The 17,890-nt window shown below is 41.5% G+C and overlaps 1 protein-coding gene across 8 annotated transcripts in view; it reads right to left on the minus strand.

Annotated features, from left to right (window-relative positions):
• FNDC3A (fibronectin type III domain containing 3A) overlaps nt 1-17,890 on the minus strand; it is a 240,211-nt gene that overhangs the window by 42,026 nt on the left and 180,295 nt on the right. For all 8 annotated transcript variants that reach the window (XM_033947816.1, XM_033947812.1, XM_033947815.1 and 5 more), the window contains 5 exons: nt 17,663-17,768; nt 17,390-17,565; nt 14,395-14,508; nt 3,322-3,471; nt 2,934-3,217 (listed from right to left, as the gene is read on the minus strand). In XM_033947816.1, coding sequence (XP_033803707.1) covers nt 2,934-3,217; nt 3,322-3,471; nt 14,395-14,508; nt 17,390-17,565; nt 17,663-17,768 — 830 coding nt within the window. The remainder of the gene's footprint in view (nt 1-2,933; nt 3,218-3,321; nt 3,472-14,394; nt 14,509-17,389; nt 17,566-17,662; nt 17,769-17,890) is intronic.

Genomic DNA, 17,890 nt, shown 5'->3' on the forward strand with positions numbered 1-17,890 from the left:
TATGAATCAAATAGTTAAATACTGAAACAGCATGCCGCCGCCATCTTACTCACATAACTTACACTGAGTCGGATGAAAGGGAAGGCTGCAGTAAGAGTTCATTTGAGTTTATGGATGAGTTAGGTATGATAAAAGGGTATTGTTTTATAAGTTTCTAACATGCTCCTTCTAGTTTTAGGGAGACCCTTGATAAAGCACGGGGGTGCAAAACATGTCGGGTCGTCACTCCCAAGTCATGTCAGCTTTAAAGATAAGTGGCTTTAAGTAGTAAATGACAGCTGCTATAGTTTTAAATATAAAAGTGTACTTAAAAAAAAATATATATATATATATGAAAGCACAAAAGTTATATTCGTGGGCTGGTGATGAGAACCACATAATTCTTCCCGTTATCAAGTTACATATAGCTGTGGAGTGGTGGGGCTGAGGCCTTTGTGAATAGTTAAGTGTTTATTATCTTTCTGATATTCGGGAGTTGGTTTTGACGAGTGCTGATATTATTCCGAATTGAACACAGTTTAAAAATTTTACATCATTATTTATAATACTTTTGAGTACTAGCATGCTCCCCTATACATTGTCTTATCATGTTATGATCTAAAATGTACTATAATGCTCTACATTACTATATCCTGTTATGTTTTATTATGCATGTAAAGTTGTAACCCATTCTGAGATATAAATCCAAATAAATATATAAAGCAATCAATCAATAAATAAGCAAGATGGGCCAAAGGTTCATCCTCTGCCAGGGTGAGCCCAAGTGTTTGCCACATGACTTGTGTTCTGAAGGTGCTGCAGACTGCCTCAGCTCTAAGAAGTATCTGGATCTGGAAGAAGAATCCCTGCCTCAATCAGCCAGTTCTCAAAATGCTGAGATCTTTGGGCTGCCAGTTGGACCGAAGTTGGTCTGATCCTTAATCCCCACAGAACCGTGCATGCGAAGGGGGGGAGAGGTGAAAGCCCCTGTGGTTCAGTAGACGAGTTAAGCTACTAGGGATATGGACCCTAGCTCCACAATAGTTTTTGTAGGCTGGCCAAAAGATTAACCTGCCGGCTGCAGATCCAAGTCTGCTTCTTCTCCACACAGACAGAGTTGTCCCCTCACAGGGGAGCTCAAAGCACCGAGAGCCACAAAAGAAATGCAAAAAATACCGAAAATAATAAATAAATATACAGAGCATATTAGAAAAACACCTTCTGGATCGCATATAGAAGGAAAAAAACTGAAAGGCGTAGCAAATCTAATATTCATTTTATATACCGAAATCTACTTCCTAAGGAGCTCGACTCGGTTTACAGTTCGTTAAAAAATGAAACATAAGTATAAACTGTGGGATAAAAACAGAAATTGGTTAGATTAGATGGATGGAAAAAGTTAGAAAAAAGTATATTGAATTGCTTAAAATTACTATACGACAGCTAAAATCAAATTAACTATTGTGAAAACAACCAGGTTTTTAAACTTTTTCAAAATTGAAACAATTGATCTACCAGTCTTAGAAAATCTGGAAGTCCATTCCAAATTCTCCCCAATTTAAAAGTAAAAGATTTATTAAGCTTTCCCAATGCATTTAATACCTTTCAGAGAAGGAAATGCTAATTTGTGAATTGTTGTACTTCTTGAATAGCAGGATCTAAAGGAATTCCCACTAAGGGGAATCAAAGAGTCAAATATTCCATAAAGGAGTTTGAAAACCACACATGCACACTTGAACTGTATCCTATGATGGACTGGAAGCCAATGGAGTTTCTCAGCAATGGAGAAACATGGTCGTACTTTCTCTTTCCAAAAATAAGTTTGGCCGCTGTATTCTGTATTAACTGGAGATGGTTTAAACTGCCCTGTTTAATACCCAAATAAATAGAATTACAATAGTTCAACTGGACCAACACAGTGGATTGTACCAGTATATTTACGTTCTTGATAAAATAGTGCCCTGACTTTCCTCAGCATGCGCAAACTAAAGAAACATTTCTTTGCTATGGAATTTATCTGGTCATTAAAAGTGAGAGAGGAATCCAGAATAATACCCAAAACTCTAGAAGTGAAGTCAAGTTGTATAAAATAATATTTGATTTCAATGCAATATTAGTAGGGAGATTAACTAATATAGGTCCGATCCAAAACAGTTTAGCTTTTGAAGCATTCAGTTTCATTTGAATGAAATTCGCCCAACTCTGGAGCTTAGAGATACAGCTATCTATGCCTGTAACTAGGTCACTGAAATCATGTTTGACTTCCAATAAAATAAAAATGTCATCCGCATAGATAAAAATAGAATCTGCAGGCGAAAGGCAGAAATTTTTTAAATACGTCATATAGATAAAAGAGGTGACAAAGAAGAACCTTGCAGCACCCCACATTTGGGTATCCATGAAGATGCCCTCTAAGAATACCTCATAAGAACGTCAGCCCTCAGGAGAAGTAGGTGGCATTGAAAACCTGGAATGAATTCCTTCCACACTGCTCACAAGCATGGGGAGAATAATCTACTGGCCAGAATGACGCACCTATTACACTAGAAGAGGCATTGAGAGCGCGTGCATATATGCACAGGTTTCATATTTATGTTGGGGTTGGATAGTAATGTGAAGGCCAAACATCTGGGACAAAAGCGACTCAGCAGATGACACAAGGAGTGATCAGACTCTTCTGGTAAATTTATCCAGGTGTTAAGCTAGTGCACGTATATTCAGTCCTATACATATTTAATACTGCATTGCAAGTTCTCTTGATGTTTGTGGCATTTGAAGGGAAGTATATCGAATGCTTGTAAATAAATAAAAATAAATGAATTAAAAGCAAAATGCATACATTGGGCTTCATTTAAGAAAATATTTTCAAAACACACATTACAGGTACATTGACACTGGACCCCCTAAGATAAATTTCATTCTCAAAAAATATTTTACATATTTGAGTATCATACCTGTACGTTGTATCTGGCTGAAGATTTTCTATAATGTAGTCTGAAATTTTTCCAACTGATATAAATTGTTTTTCACCATATTCTATGCTGTAGCCAGTGATTTCTGAACCATGATCACATGGCTTTTCCCACTTAATGGCAAGGCAAGTTGAAGGGGAGTAATATGGATTTTCTATTCCCTCTTCCTTCACACCCCAAAGGCAAGTTACAGCAGCAGGTACTGAGGCTGGGGTAAAGCATGTAACCACTTCACTAAAATTGCCTGAACCTACAACATTTACTGCCTGCAAAAAACAAAATGGAATAAACTAATGTTAAATCTAAATATTCTCCTCCTTATATAACTGCAACTATAGGACTACAAATGTATTTAGTTCTCTTTACTTACCTGTACCCGGCAGTAATAGACAGTTGCTGGTGAGAGTCCTTTAATTTCATGAGAAAATCCAGGTCCACAGTAACAAATCTGCATGCATCCTTGAACTCCTCCCCATTCTAATCGATAGTCTGTGATCTCAGCTCCATAATTTGCTGGCTCCTGTGAAGTTTAAAGGTGGTTTTGTAAAAGCTATGTGAAGACATATAGCAAATACAGTATTAAGGCATTTATACTACTGCATTTTGTAGCATTCTAAAAGGAGTTACCATATTTGCAAAGATTACTATCAGCATTGCATATAATACGTTTGTTAGAGCTGTGTTAAAGGTGCCCAGTGAATCAGTTTCACCTGTTACTAGAGTATACTATCTCCAAGAGGTAAAGAAGAGAGGGGTACAGAAATTGCTCTTCTCTAGAAAGAGTTTGGATTTTACAGATCCTGGAGTTTCTACTTTACTGGTTACTTGTGTGCTGGATTCTCATAGAAACTAGCTCCTCAAAATGTTTTTCCGCGCCAAAGACACCATTGTTATGAATTCTAAAATTTAACTTTTTCCTGATATATCAAAATTGATGCAGAAAAGTAGTAGTCAATTCTTGTTACTTAGGGCCACAGTGCTTGAAGCTGGGAGCTTTATTAGTTCTCTAATATCTGTGCAAACATTTGGTTAAGTTCCAGAAGTTGAATTAAGGAAGATTAGGTAATCTTCTTTCATTAAGTCCCTTATGAAATCAATACTAAATGTGTTTCACCTCAACCTCAACAGGTCTTGCAGAAATCTACACATTCTTCTCTCCACTGCTCAAGTCTCCTTCAGTGATATCCTAAAGCCACTGAATATCAATGAAACAAAAAACAGATAGAAAGGGGGCACAGGAATCTCCTCACTGTACAACAGCACTCTGTTCTGCTCTGCAATATAAAAGAACAATTAATAAACAGGCAACAATAAGCACAGGCAAGAACATGGTACCAACATGAAACTAACCTGCCATGTGCAACAAGCACAAAGTTGAAATCTGACTTCGATACAGATATATATTCGTTCATACAGAAGGATTCCCCACAGGGCCTGTCTGCTGGCTGGAAGATACTGAAGCCTAAAAGGAGAAACGTCCAAGGCAGAAATAGACAGTGATACTGATAAAGACAGAGTAGACAAAAGATAGGCTGTATTGATTCTATAAGGGACTTACAGAAAGCACAGTTACTTACCGTAACAGGTGTTATCCAGGGACAGCAGGCAGCTATTCTCATGTTTGGGTGACGTCATCCGACGGAACCCCGATGCGGACACCTCTCAAGCAGACTTGCTTGAAGAAACTAGAAGTTTCGAGTCGCCTGCACCGCACATGTGCGAGTGCCTTCACGCCCAGCACAGGGCGCGTCTCCTCAGTTCAGAAAGCTAGCAGAGAAGCCAACCAGGGGAGGTGAGTGGGTTGTAGAATAGCTGCCTGCTGTCCCTGGATAACACCTGTTACGGTAAGTAACTGTGCTTTATCCCAGGACAAGCAGGCAGGTATTCTCATGTATGGGTGATCTCAAAGCTAACCAGAATGGGATGGTGGGAGTGTTGGCAACTTAGGAGAATAAATTTTGTAATACTGTTTGGCCAAACTGTCCATCCCGTCTGGAGAAAGTATCCAGACAATAATGAGAAGTGAAGGTATGAACCGAGGACCAAGTAGCAGCCTTGCAAATTTCCTCAATAGATGTCAATCTGAGGAAAGCTACAGAAGCTGCCATTGCTCTGACTTTATGGGCTGTGACTTTACTGTGAAGTGGTAATCCAGCCTGGGCATAGCAGAAAGAGATACAAGCCACCATCCAGTTGGAGATGGTGCGTTTAGAAATTGGACGTCCCAACTTATTTGGATCGAAAGAGACAAAAAGTTAAGGAGCAGATCTGTGTGGTTTGGTGCATTCCAAGTAGAAGGCCAAAGCACGTTTACAGTCCAGAGTATGAAGAGCTGATTCTTCAGGGTGAGAATAAGGCTTTGGAAAAAACACTGGAAGTATGATGGATTGGTTGAGATGAAATCCTGAGACCACTTTAGGTAGGAATTTCGGATGAGTACGAAGAACCACCTTGTCATGATGGAACACAGTGAATGGTGGGTCAGTAACTAAAGCTTCTAGCTCACTGACTCATTGAGCAAAAGTGAGAGCAATGAGAAACACCACTTTCCAAGTGAGATACTTGAGATGAGCCTTATCAATTGGCTTAAATGGAGGCTTCATGAGTTGAGAAAGAACATTGAGGTCCCAAACCACAGGAGGCGGTTTGAGAGGAGGTTTGACATTGAAAAGTCCTTTCATGAATTGGGAAACCACCGGATGAGCAGAGAGGGATTTCCCTTCAATAGGCTTATGAAAAGCTGCAATTGCACTGAGATGGACCCGTATGGATGTAGACTTGAGGCCAGAGTTGGATAAGTGCAAAAGATAGTCCAAATCAGAAGATAAGGAGGAATGTTGAGGCTCCTTATGATGAGAGAAACACCAGGTAGAAAATCTAGTCCATTTTTGTTGATAGCATTGTCTAGTGGTAAACTTTCTAGAAGCTTCTAAAATGTCTCTTACAGATCGAGAAAACTGAAGAGGTGTTATGTTGAGAGGTACCAGGCTGTCAGGTGGAGAGACTGCAGGTTGGGATAAAGCATAGATCCTTGACTCTGTGTAAGCAGAGAAGGAAAAACTGGTAGAAGCTCCCTGCTGCTGAGTTGAAGTAGAAGTGAGTACCATGGTTGTCTCGGCCACCAAGGAGCGATTAGAATCATGGTGACATGATCGTTCTTCAATTTGACTAGAGTCTTGAGAATGAGAGGGAATGGAGGAAAAGCGCAGAGGAACAGATTTGTCCATTCGTCTGCTCCTTGCTAAGAGTGTGAGGAATTCTGTTGATGCACTCGCAAAGAATCTATTCCTTGCCTTTCGTGCTTAGGAGGCAGACCAAACACTCGCAGAGACTCTGCTCCCTGCAAAGAGTGAGGCTCCAACCAGTGCATAGGAGGCGGCTCGACCTCTCAGGGGGTTGCTGGATGCCCAGGCAGGATAATAGGAAGTAGTTTAGGACCCATAATGGTAAGGTACTGAAGAAACTGCTTCTCTAAAATGGTCTGAAAAGAAGCCGGCAAGGTGGGATCCGCGTCTGAAACTGGCCGGAGGTTCCTTCGAGGTAGTGTGAGTGTGCTTCAACTTAGGAGTCTTAGACACTTTAATCACTGCTGAGCTATCTGACCTGAGGAAACAGGGGAAGATACAGCAGGTGACGTCGAAGCAAGAGCCGCTGCAAACGAGGAAGGCTTGATGAGGCTCGAGGTAGAAGCAGGAAGCGCAGAAGGAGGCTTGATGGAAGTCGAAGCCGGAGACGACTTCGAAGTCGAGGGATCAGTCGAAGACTCCATCTCGAAGAGTTTGTCTTCTTGAATGCAACGATGCTTAAAAGCACGAGGCTGAAGTGTTTGGCAAGGCAGGCACGACGTGGGATGATGTTTAGGCCCCAGACACTTGAGGCAGCATCTATGAGGGTCCGTGAGAGAGATCGCACGCCGACACTTGCTACACTTTTTAAAGCCTGTAGCAGGCCGGGACATAGGCCTAAAAACAGCCGCTGCAAGGTTGAAGCTTGTGGGCTGCGGCCGAGCGGCTCATCCCGGAGAATGGACGGAAGACGAAAATTAAAAAAAAAAACTAGATAAATACAAATAAAAGAAATAAAACAGCGATTCGTGTAGAAAAAGAACACCAACCGCAAAAGAGAAGGCAAAAGTGAACTAAGTTGAACACAGAGAGTCAAAGACGGACTTCTCGGCTCCGCGGAAATCTAAGAACTGAGGAGACGTGCCCTGTGCACTGGGCGGGAAGGCACTCGCGCATGCGTGGTGCGGGTGACTCGAAACTTCTAGTTTCTTCAAGCAAGTCTGCTTGAGAGGCATCCGCATCGGGGCTCCGTCGGATGACGTCACCCATATGTGAGAATACCTGCCTACTTGTCCTGGGATAAAAAAAGATTACCAAAGGTAAGAACCTAATCTTCCTATTCTTCCATTCCGTTTTCTCCAGTCTCCCTGTAGGAGAGTCCAAAAATAGATCTGAAGGGAGGCAAAAGAAGTCTATCTTTTGTCCCTCCCATATGAAGCCCAATACCCATTGGGTCTGAGGAGATTTGTTCCCACTCTTGTAGGAATGCTGACAACTGGCCTCCAATCCAGGGAAACACGGTGAGTCCCTGGCATCATTGGGACTTCTTAGAGGTAGTGCTGGTGTGAGAACCCGAAGACTGCTGGCATCTGGGGTTGTTATAGTGTGGTTTGTAGCACTGGGAATATCTCTAGGTAGACAAGCCTGAGGAATTTTGGTGAAACCTGTGTAAAGGATGAAAACTGCTGCAACCTCCTCCATGAACACATTGAGGCTTGGTGTCTGGGAGGGACTAAGTACAGCAGTCCATCACACTCGCCATAAGGTCATCTAATACTTTGCCAAAAAGCATTTGACCTTTAAAAGGGAGTCTGCTGAGAGTCACCTTGGAGGCCAAATTTTTAGCTCAGTGGGGGATACAGAGTGTTCTGCAAGCTGAAACAGCATAAGCCGAAACTTTGCCTAGAACCTGTATAAGGTCATACAAGGCATCTGCTACATAATCAATCCACTCTAGCACCAACTGAGGGCAGGCATCATCCTCCACTGAAGGATCTCAGTGCAACTTCATGGCGCCACAAAGGAGGCAGCTGCTGCCGCCTTAATACCCAAAGAAGCAACTTTAAAAAGCTTCAAGACCATGTCCACCCTGTATTCCTGAGAATCTTTCAGTATTACTCCTCCCTCACTTGGAATGGCAGTGCGTTTGGTCACCTGAGCCACTTTCAAATCCACCTTTGATTGCTCAAATAGCTGATGAAAATCCGGCGCCATAGGATAAAGCTTAGCCATGGTGTTAGTCAGTCTAAAGGACCTCTCTGGTGTTTCCCACTGCTCAGTAACCAGAGCCATGAGATCTGGGTATGACGGAAAAAAGGATGTTAGAGTATTAGAATAACTCATGAAGGTAAATTGAGACATGGAGGGCTGAGTCTCCAAATTCAGTTCCTTTATGGTGTCCGCTATAAAACAGTTGACAGAGACTGACCAACAGCTGACAGACAGAAGGGTCATCACCCACATTAGTGCTCTCAGAGACTGCTTGGTTAACCGTACTGCAAACGATATCCAGGTCATCCAGGGTGGACGTAATATCCATGGTATCAGAACACTAGTTAAGGTCGTCCGGGTCCGTAAGAACAGGGGCATTAGAAGACTGAGCAGGAACCTCCGGCAAGGGTAGGCCCTGGCTCATCTGCTGTGCCACATAGGTTGGATCCATAAGATATGCTTTCCACATGAGCTGAACAAATTCTGGGGAAAAGCCACATATTGGGGCTGACATCGGCTTCCTGCAAGTCCAAGACAAGGTCTGCAAAAGGACCCTGAATTCTATATGCCTGCGCTTTGCATCACCGCCAAAAACTGGCACTGGGAGAGATTTTCTGCCCATTTCCCAGACCCAAACGGCTCCTTAGTCCTAGAGGACCCAGAGAAAGTGAGGCTCAAAGCTCCCACCCCCTCCACTGGTGTGCCATGGCACACGATACATGGATGCTCTTCCACCGGTAAACTGGCGCAACCCATTCAGGAATTCAACTCCATAGAGGTGAAGTTCATCCCTAATTATTTTAACCCTTTATTTGGCATTGTTGCTAAGAAGCAACATCTTATGGAAGATCTGCATCTCCAAATGCCTGTTACTTGGCACGGTTGCTCTCGTTCAACATCAAGTTATGTAAAACAGCCATTTTCACCATCTGCCAATTATAGGGTTAAATGAAATTGAGAAGTTGTGAGGCAGAAAAAAAGATTGCTAAAATCCAAGATGACCGCCGCCAGAAAATTTGCACTAAAATTCCTTGTGGAGACTATATGGAAGTTAAAAAAATAGTGATTTTGGAGTTTGAAAGACCTGACCCCTATCCCCAGAAACTACTGAAAATCCTTTTTCAGACACACACCCTCCCCCCTGTTTCTCCCATAGGAAGTAATAGGGCTGTACTTACAGTCTTCACAGTGCCTGCCTGTCAGCTCTGTCTGGGCAGCTGAAGTGAAGGGAAAGGAGTTTCACCAAGCAGCTCAATCTTCAGGATCTTTGGATTGCCAGACAGATGGACACCAACTGAAACCTCCGCCCCCTTCGAACCTCCTCACATGACCAGGGATGGGAAAATACAGCCTGAGCCCTGATACCCTGAGGGCTCTTACTCAAGTGCATCCAGCCTGTGCTTAAACCTCTGACAGGGTCAGAAAGTAAGCATGCTCCCAGGGGGACAGACCCCAAGCTCCAAAGATGGCTGGCTCCACAAGTCCACCTGAAGCTTGCCCTGTGGATCAGCAGGCTGGCTCCACAGAAACGGTGTCCTTTCCCAGGCAAAGAACCCCTCCAAAGTGGTCTCAAGGCACTAAAGCCACCCAAAAAAAATAACTTTTAGCAAAAAATAAGAAAAGAAGACTTCTGCATGTTTGATTGCAGAAATGAAAACTGCAAGAGGCTCTGTATTCCTCAGAGGAGCAGTGGAGAGAAGAATGTATGGAGTTTTGCAAGACCCGGTTCATGGATTGAGGTAAAACACCTTTAGTATTGATTCCGGAAAAGAAGTAAGAATATTTTTTATGAATCATAACGTTTGTCTACTTTTGTATTCACAAAGTCCCTTGAGATGCAAGTAGTTACTTCCCTGTTTGAAATTGTTGCTACTAGTTCACCTATAGGTTAGGTTGCTAGTTAATCGTATTTTGAATTTTGTTTCGCATTGCAGATTACGAGTATTATATTTTTCTTTATTTAGTTGCTCTGTTTATAGTGAAATGGATCTCTTTAATAGTTGTGGACTAGTGAGGTATTGGATGGTATAAGTTATCTTTGTACAAAATTTTAAGTTTAATTAGTTTCAGCTCTTCTCCCACAGGGAGGAAAAGACCTCAAGTACTCTCATGCTCAAACTTGTCACAACTGAGCCATCATTGGTCAAGAAAAACTTTTCTGCTGCCACAATTATTTTACAAGTGAATTCTCTCAGGGTCCAGTGTTCAATCTACAAACAACTTTTTAACTTTATAAACAACCCAGCAGTAGCTTAACTTAAATCAGGTGTCAAATGCATGACACCTGATTTTAGTTGTTACCTTTGGGTTGTTTATAAAGTTAAAAAAATTGCTATTAGATTGGACACTGAACTAGGCCTGATATTATAAATGGTTCCTAGAGGTGCCTAACTTGCAGGCGCCACTATGCACAGTTGTCAAACAATCGCTAGGTGTCCTTTATAGAATCATGTCTAGTGGTGCCTAGGCATATTTAGGTATCTGTACTGTATATTAGTCCAGTGTTTTCCTGGCCTAATTTACTGGCACCTAATTCAACCACACCTATTCTCCACCCCTAATCTCATCTACTTTACAGATAGGCATTGTTAGGCGTCGGAGGATGCCTCGACTTAGGTGTCGCTAGGCACCACGTTGATATCCACGTATAATTGTAATTAATATTTTTTGTTTTTAAATGGGCTTTTAATGATCTGGTCAATTACATTACATTACATTTAACCCAATAACAATTAAGCTATAAGCTGATTTAAGTTTGGCATCATTTAGGGCTCTTTTTATCAAGTCGCACGCTAAACTGCCAGCTGTGCTAGCCGCCACACCTCCCTTGAGCAAGCGGTAGTTTTTAGGCCAGCATGGGGGTTAACTATCTTTCCCCTCATTAAAAGGTGTCATGTATGCAAGGAAATTCCTTTTCTTCAAATTCACTGAGCTTTGAAACAACCTCCCTGCCCCGCTGCTGAACCTTGGCTCATTCCAATTATTCCGAAAGTATCTGAAAACTTGGCTTTTCTTCAAAACGTAAAGCTATCTATTTAAAATGTAAAGCTAGCTATCCCCTTCATAACCTCTAATTTCTTATGTCCTTCCCTCATTGAATTTACCTGTAAACCGTGCCAAGCTCTATCTTTATGGAGATGATGCAGTATACAAACTTAAGGTTTAATTTAACGCGGGATGAAACGTCGCGCACATTAACCTCTCTAGTGCGGCTTGATAAAAGGAGCCCTAAGTGTCTGTAATTAAGGCACTTAGTGATGCCTAATCTAGGCACCGATTATAGTTTCAAGTTTATTAATGATTTGATATACCGCCTATTGTAAAGTTTAAACGGTTTACAAAATATAGTTAAAAATATATATTAAAAACGAAGTGGCTAAGAACAGAAGTAACTATAAAACAACAAAGACGGAAACATGACACATGAGGGAGGGAGGAATGAATTTACAAAAATATCTGTAAGAGAAAAAAAAACCCCGGAACAAGAGGAAAGGAAGAGGAAAAATGCGTTCTTTTTTCTCAAATCCTAAAAAGAGACCAAATTATATATTGAACTAGTCATTAAGCCCGTTACATTAACGGGTGCTAGAATACTGTTCACCCTCTATGTTGCCCCTTCCATTCACTGCCCTCTCTTCTCTTTCCATCCAGTGTGCGCCCCCTCTCTCTCTGTCCCTTATGGCCTCTCTCCATCTCCTCTTTCCTTTTCCCTTGGTCTGGCATACCTTCCTCCTTCCCTCCATGCCCTGCCATCTGTTCTTCCCTCCAAGCCACTCTCCCCTGTGCTCACTTTCCTCCTTCAACAACTTCATCGGGCAACAGCAGCATTCACAATTCATTGCTGTTGCTGGCTTCAGGTATTCCTCTCTGGCGGGTCCTGTGTTCATGAAGTAGGCAGGACCCGCCAGAGAGGAAGGCCTGAAGCCGCAACAGCAGTGAATTGTAAACGCTGCTGCTGCCTGAAGCACCCGAGGCAGACGGTTCTCTCCCCTCCCAGCCCAACCCCCGCTGACTTTGCGACCCTCCCGGCGAGATGACTTTAATAGCAAACCTCCCTCCAGCGTTGGCAGCCGTAGCACGCTAAACAGGCTGGTTCGCGGCTTTCTTCTGCCATTGAGTCTATCTGTCGCGTCATTGATGACATCATTAGTGATGCAAGTCACATCAGGGTTCATTCGGGGGACGCTCAGGGAATTAAACTTTACTCACAGCTCACAGCGTTCTTGTTTTTGTCGGGGGTCAGGTTCCTGAAGAAGGGCTCCTCCCCGAAACCAGCGTGGTTGAACCTTTTCTCCTGGCGTGGTTTTCATTTGGTAGTTCGTGAGATGTTTTTCAGATAAGTATTTCATTCATTTTGTTCATTTTCTGTAATGTGATTTTTTGATTTTGACTTTGTTGCATGTTCTGGGGGTTTCGGCTGGCAGGGTTCATTTGGGGGTCGCTCAGGAATTATTGTTTGAGTTATATTGATTTACTCACTGGTTTATTTATTGATTTATTGGATTATTTGGTGAAAGGTGAAAGGTTGCTTTAATTTTCAGCACACTTAGGGTGCTCGATGATGGTGTGGGGGTGGGGGCTTACCGCCTTGACCCAGAAGTGAAGTGTCGGAGCTGGACTCCTATCGCTGATGGTTCACACTGAGAGCACCCTTTATTTTGTTACAATCACATGATTTTGTTTGTGAGCTGTGAGTAAAGTTTAATTCCCTGAGCGTCCCCCGAATGAACCATGATGTGACTTGGTTTGCCTCTTTGTGTTATTACTATATTAGGATTTTTGGCAAAATTGGAGTGTAATTGTTGTATCATTAGTGACGCGGCAGAGGGACTCAACTGCAGGAGAAAGTTGCGAAGCAGCCTGTTTAACGTGCTGCGACTGCCAACGCTGGAGGGAGGTTTGTGTAGAAGCGATATGTGTCTATGTGTCTTCTATGTGTCTCTTCCCCTGCAGTACCTTTGCAGCACTTTGCTGCGGCGCATCCTCCAATCCTGAGTCTGTTTCTCCCGCTTTGTGTAGCCGCCGCATACGCACTCTGGCCACGGTCCTACGGATCAGGGATTACAGATCACGCAGGTCTGAGTGCGCATGCGCGGCTAGCGTTTTATTATATAGGATGCATCTTTAAACAGAAATGTTTTAAGAAAAGATTTGAATTTTAGAACACATTCTTCTTGTCTAAGATGATATAGAAGAGCATTCCATAAGGTCAGTGTCACAACTGAGAAAATAATTTTATGGATGGTATCAAACAAACATTATGGCGAGTTGATGGGATGGAGAGAAGATTTTGCTGGTTAGAACGAAGTGATTGGGTAGTAGCATAAGGAATTAATAATCTATCAATAAATGCCGGGGAATGTTCTAGTTTTGATTTGAAGGTAAGAAGTAAGATTTTAAAAGTTATGCGATGGGATATGGGAAGCCAATGAGCATCTTTTAGGAGAGTGACATGATCAAATTTTTTTGCCTTGTAGATGATTTTTACAGCTGTATTATGAATGATCAGGCCCTGAGAGAATTCACTTGTAAAATAATTGGGTTAACAGGAAGATTTTTCTGACCTATGATGGCTCAGTTGTGAAGAGTTTGGGCATGAGAGTACTTGAGGTCTATTCCCTCCCTGCAGGAGAAGAGCTGAATGAAACTAGTATAATTACTTAAAATGTTGAACTGTTTTTCATGGTATTGATTACAGATTAGGGAGTCAAGGTGTATTTAGCATAAGTTATCTTTGTAAAATTTATTTTGATGGATACTATTATTCCAACTTCTTTGCTGTAGCAAGTTTTATTTTGTCGTGATATAGTATAAAAATGTCAATAAATTAAAAAATTAAAAAGCATTGCAAAGCTATATAAATACTCAACTTAGAAATCCACTAAAAGAAAGTAATATTTAATTCTCATTCAAAAGACACACCTTATATTTTGTTTTGCCTTTTTAAACTTTAAATCATTTTATTTCAGGCTATCAAAAAAACCAAACAACCAAAACAATAACTCTGTGCCTGAGTACACACTTATCAAATATCACATATCCTGCATATCGTATTTAAAAAAAATTTATAATAATTGCAGTTCATATGTTGAATGCAATGCAAAATTAAAAAAATTACGCAGAAGATATTTTATTGAATGAAATATAAGGTTTCTAATATTTCCTACCTTCCAATGAACGAGTGCACATGTTGCAGATCTACAGGTCACTTGGGGAGGTTTGCACTGATCTGGTGGTCCAGGTGCTGTCAAAATTTCACACTTTTCTGAATATGATCCATACTGGGAAAAAAAGTAAAAAAAATAAACAGCACTGCCTGAGGAGCAGTGCACAAAGCCTGGACAGCATCCCGAAAAAAATCCAACAATCCTATACCTCATAAGTACATTGAACAAAGGCCTTTTTGGCATCAAAACTAATCAAAAGAGATGGAATCTTTTTGCAATCCACCCATTCCAATGATGCTAATATGGCTTTCATGTTCTTCGTCACTTTACGGTCTCGCACAAAGCCAGCCTAAGACTCTACTAGAAGGGAAGGCCAGAAAAGTTGCCATTATCTTGGCAAGTAACTTTGCTTCCACATAATTAAGGAGATAGGCCTATACGATGATGGATTCTCAGAGTTTTTCACATGATTATACGCGCCAGTTGTAACGAATCTGGCATTTGGCCTGCCTGAATGAACTGGTTAATTACAGTGGCCAGCAAAGGAGACAGGTATTCTTTCAATAATGTATAAAATTGCATCCCCTCCTGTCTACTGAGTTTCCAAAAACAAACAGGTAGAAATGGCAGGCCCAACAAAAAAGTCCAATGAAAAAGAGTTCCCAGCCAGCATCAAGGATATTGTAGGGCCATAGAAACATGATGGCAGATAAAGGCCCATCTAGTCTGCCCATCTGCAATAACCATTATCTCTTTCTCTCTCCGAGAGATCCCACGTGCCTATCCCAGGCCATTTTGAATTCAGACACAGTCTCTGTCTCCACCACCTCTTCTGGGAGACTATTAAATGCATCTACCACCCTTTCTGTAAAAAAGTATTTCCTCAGATTACTCCGGAGTCTATCACCTCTTAACTTCATCCTATGCCCTCTCATTGCAGTTTCCTTTCAAATGAAAGCGACTCAACTTATGCACATTTACATTACATAGGTATTTAAAAGTCTCTATCATATCTCTCCTTTCCCATCTTTACTCCAAAGTATATACAGTGGTACCTCGGTTTACGAGTGCACCGGTTTGCGAGTGTTTTGCAAGACGAGCAAAACATTTGCAAACTTGGTGCCTCGGAAACCGAGCTTGCCTCGCTGTACGAGCGCCCCCTCCCCAGCGATCCGGCATTCCCCCCCCCCCCCCGTGATCCTACATCCCCCCCGAGCACGGCAATGACATCCCTTACCCCGACTGGGCACCAGTGCCGGTGCACGAAGATCCTCCCTCTTCTGGCGCAGCCTGGGCTGGGCGGTGCATCGGAGATCCTTCCTCTTCTGGGCTGGGCCGGGCTGGACTGGCTTTGAGCATTTGCACATGCTCAAAGCCTTCTGGTCTCGTTCTCTCCGAGATTCTCAGATTCAGTATGGGGAAACTTGCTTTGATATACAAGCAATTTGGTTTACGAGCATGCTTCTGGAACGAATTATGCTCGTAAACCAAGGTTCCACTGTATATTGAGATCTTTAAGTCCGTCCCCATATACCTTATGATGAAGATCACATACCATTTTAGTAGCCTTCCTCTGGACCGACTTCATCCTTCTTATATCTTTTTGAAGGTGTGGCCTCCAGAATTGCACACAATATTCTAAATAAGGTCTCACCAAAGTCTTATACAGGGGCATCAATACCTCCTTTTTCCTACTGGCCATACCTTTCCCTATGCAACCTATCATCCTTCTAGCTTTCGCCGTCACCTTTTCAACCTGTTTGGTCACCTTAAGATCACATACAATCACACCCAAGTCCCGCACTTAGTTTATTTATTAGACGTCTGTGTGGAACTGTCAAATGCTTTGCTAAAATCTAAATACACATCTAGCGCACATCCTCTATCTAATTCTCTGGTCACCCAGTCAAAGAAATTTATCAGATTTATAGCTGCAATAGAATAAAGATATATATGTGTATGTAAGACATTACATTTAAATGGAAGAAAAATATCTTAGATACAAAGGCAGAAACTCACTGTTCGCAGTCTCGGCCTAATTTGGTTCCAGTTATCTTTCATCAGTCATGAATAAAACTCCTATTTTATTAAGAGTTCACACCTGTAGTTTTATTACACTATCAATTTTAGAAATTTTGTCAACATTAACTTCTTTTTGTATTTTCAATACATTTTATAATTTTTGTAATTTTACCAGCGTTAACTAAAATGCTGGTTAGAGGAACAAAAAGGAAATAGCTAGCTTTGAAGACCAAACGGGGCTACCATTTCACCATATACACATTGGCTTCTTCAGATGTAGATGATTTTTCAATTGTTTTATTAGTATTCAATCTCAAAACCCAGCCAAATTCTAAAATGAAAGTCATTGCTTATCCCTTGCAATGAGCTATGAGAAAAATGGATTTGGGATTTTCCAGGTATTTATGACCTGGACTGGCCTCTGCTGGAGACAAAATAATGATATCAATGAACTCAGCAAGTCTACTTATGCTTTGGAGAGCCAAAGAGGAAAAATTTTAACTGGGCAGACTGGATGGGTGAAATGACTTAACTTCTATGATTTAGGGGTCTTTTTAATAAGCCGTGGTAAAAAGTGGTCTTAGTGTGACTTTACTTGGGTACTGCCAACATGCTAAGGCTACTTTTACTGTAGCTGGAAAATGGCTGATTTTCCATTTTCCCAATTAATGGACATGTTGTCTAAAAATTTTTTTAGCACATGGTTTGAATGCGCATGTTGGAATTTTACTTCCGGACATCTCAGCTTATCCTAAGGTAAGCTGTTTTAAGCTGCAATAAGCATGTGCTATCACTTACCACAGCTCAGTAAAAGGACTCCTCAGTATATCTGAGAAAAATATGAACAGCACCACAATAAAGAGGCATGTTTAAAAATGTGGAAAGCAAAACAATTTGCCAATAATTTAAAAGAAAAATATATCCTGTTCTCTGTTATACTGTAATTACAACTAATTTAAAACCATCACCTTACCCCAGCTTTGTTAGCTGCCCGCAATCTAAAGCTGTATGTTGTTCCTGGAAGAAGATTGTTTACTGTGCATTCTACTTCAGAGCCTTGGTATACCTCTTTATGCTCATCTGATCCCACAGGACATATTTCAAGACTATAGAAGGTAACTGGTGAACCACCATCTAGTTGAGGTGGCCCTATAGAAAAGAACAGAATATAATTGTAGGTGAAAATAGATGACAAAATATACTATACTATAATATATCATAATACCAAAGGACAAACAAACATTACCCCATCGTAACTGCATTTCTTTTGCTTTGGGTTTACCCTGAGGCCTTGGTGGTAAGCATGGGCCAGGAACTACTGCTGGAGTCTGCACCATTATAGCTTCAGATACCTATTAAGAGGAAATACAGAAATACAGTTTGATCTCAGCTGAATATTCAACAATGCTGAATTTTTAATTCTAGTGGTGAGGTAGAGATGTTATTTAGTACAAGAAAATAAGACACTGATGAT

This window comes from Geotrypetes seraphini, chromosome 6 (genome assembly GCF_902459505.1).
Source record: "Geotrypetes seraphini chromosome 6, aGeoSer1.1, whole genome shotgun sequence".
Classification (NCBI taxonomy): Eukaryota; Metazoa; Chordata; class Amphibia; order Gymnophiona; family Dermophiidae; genus Geotrypetes; species Geotrypetes seraphini.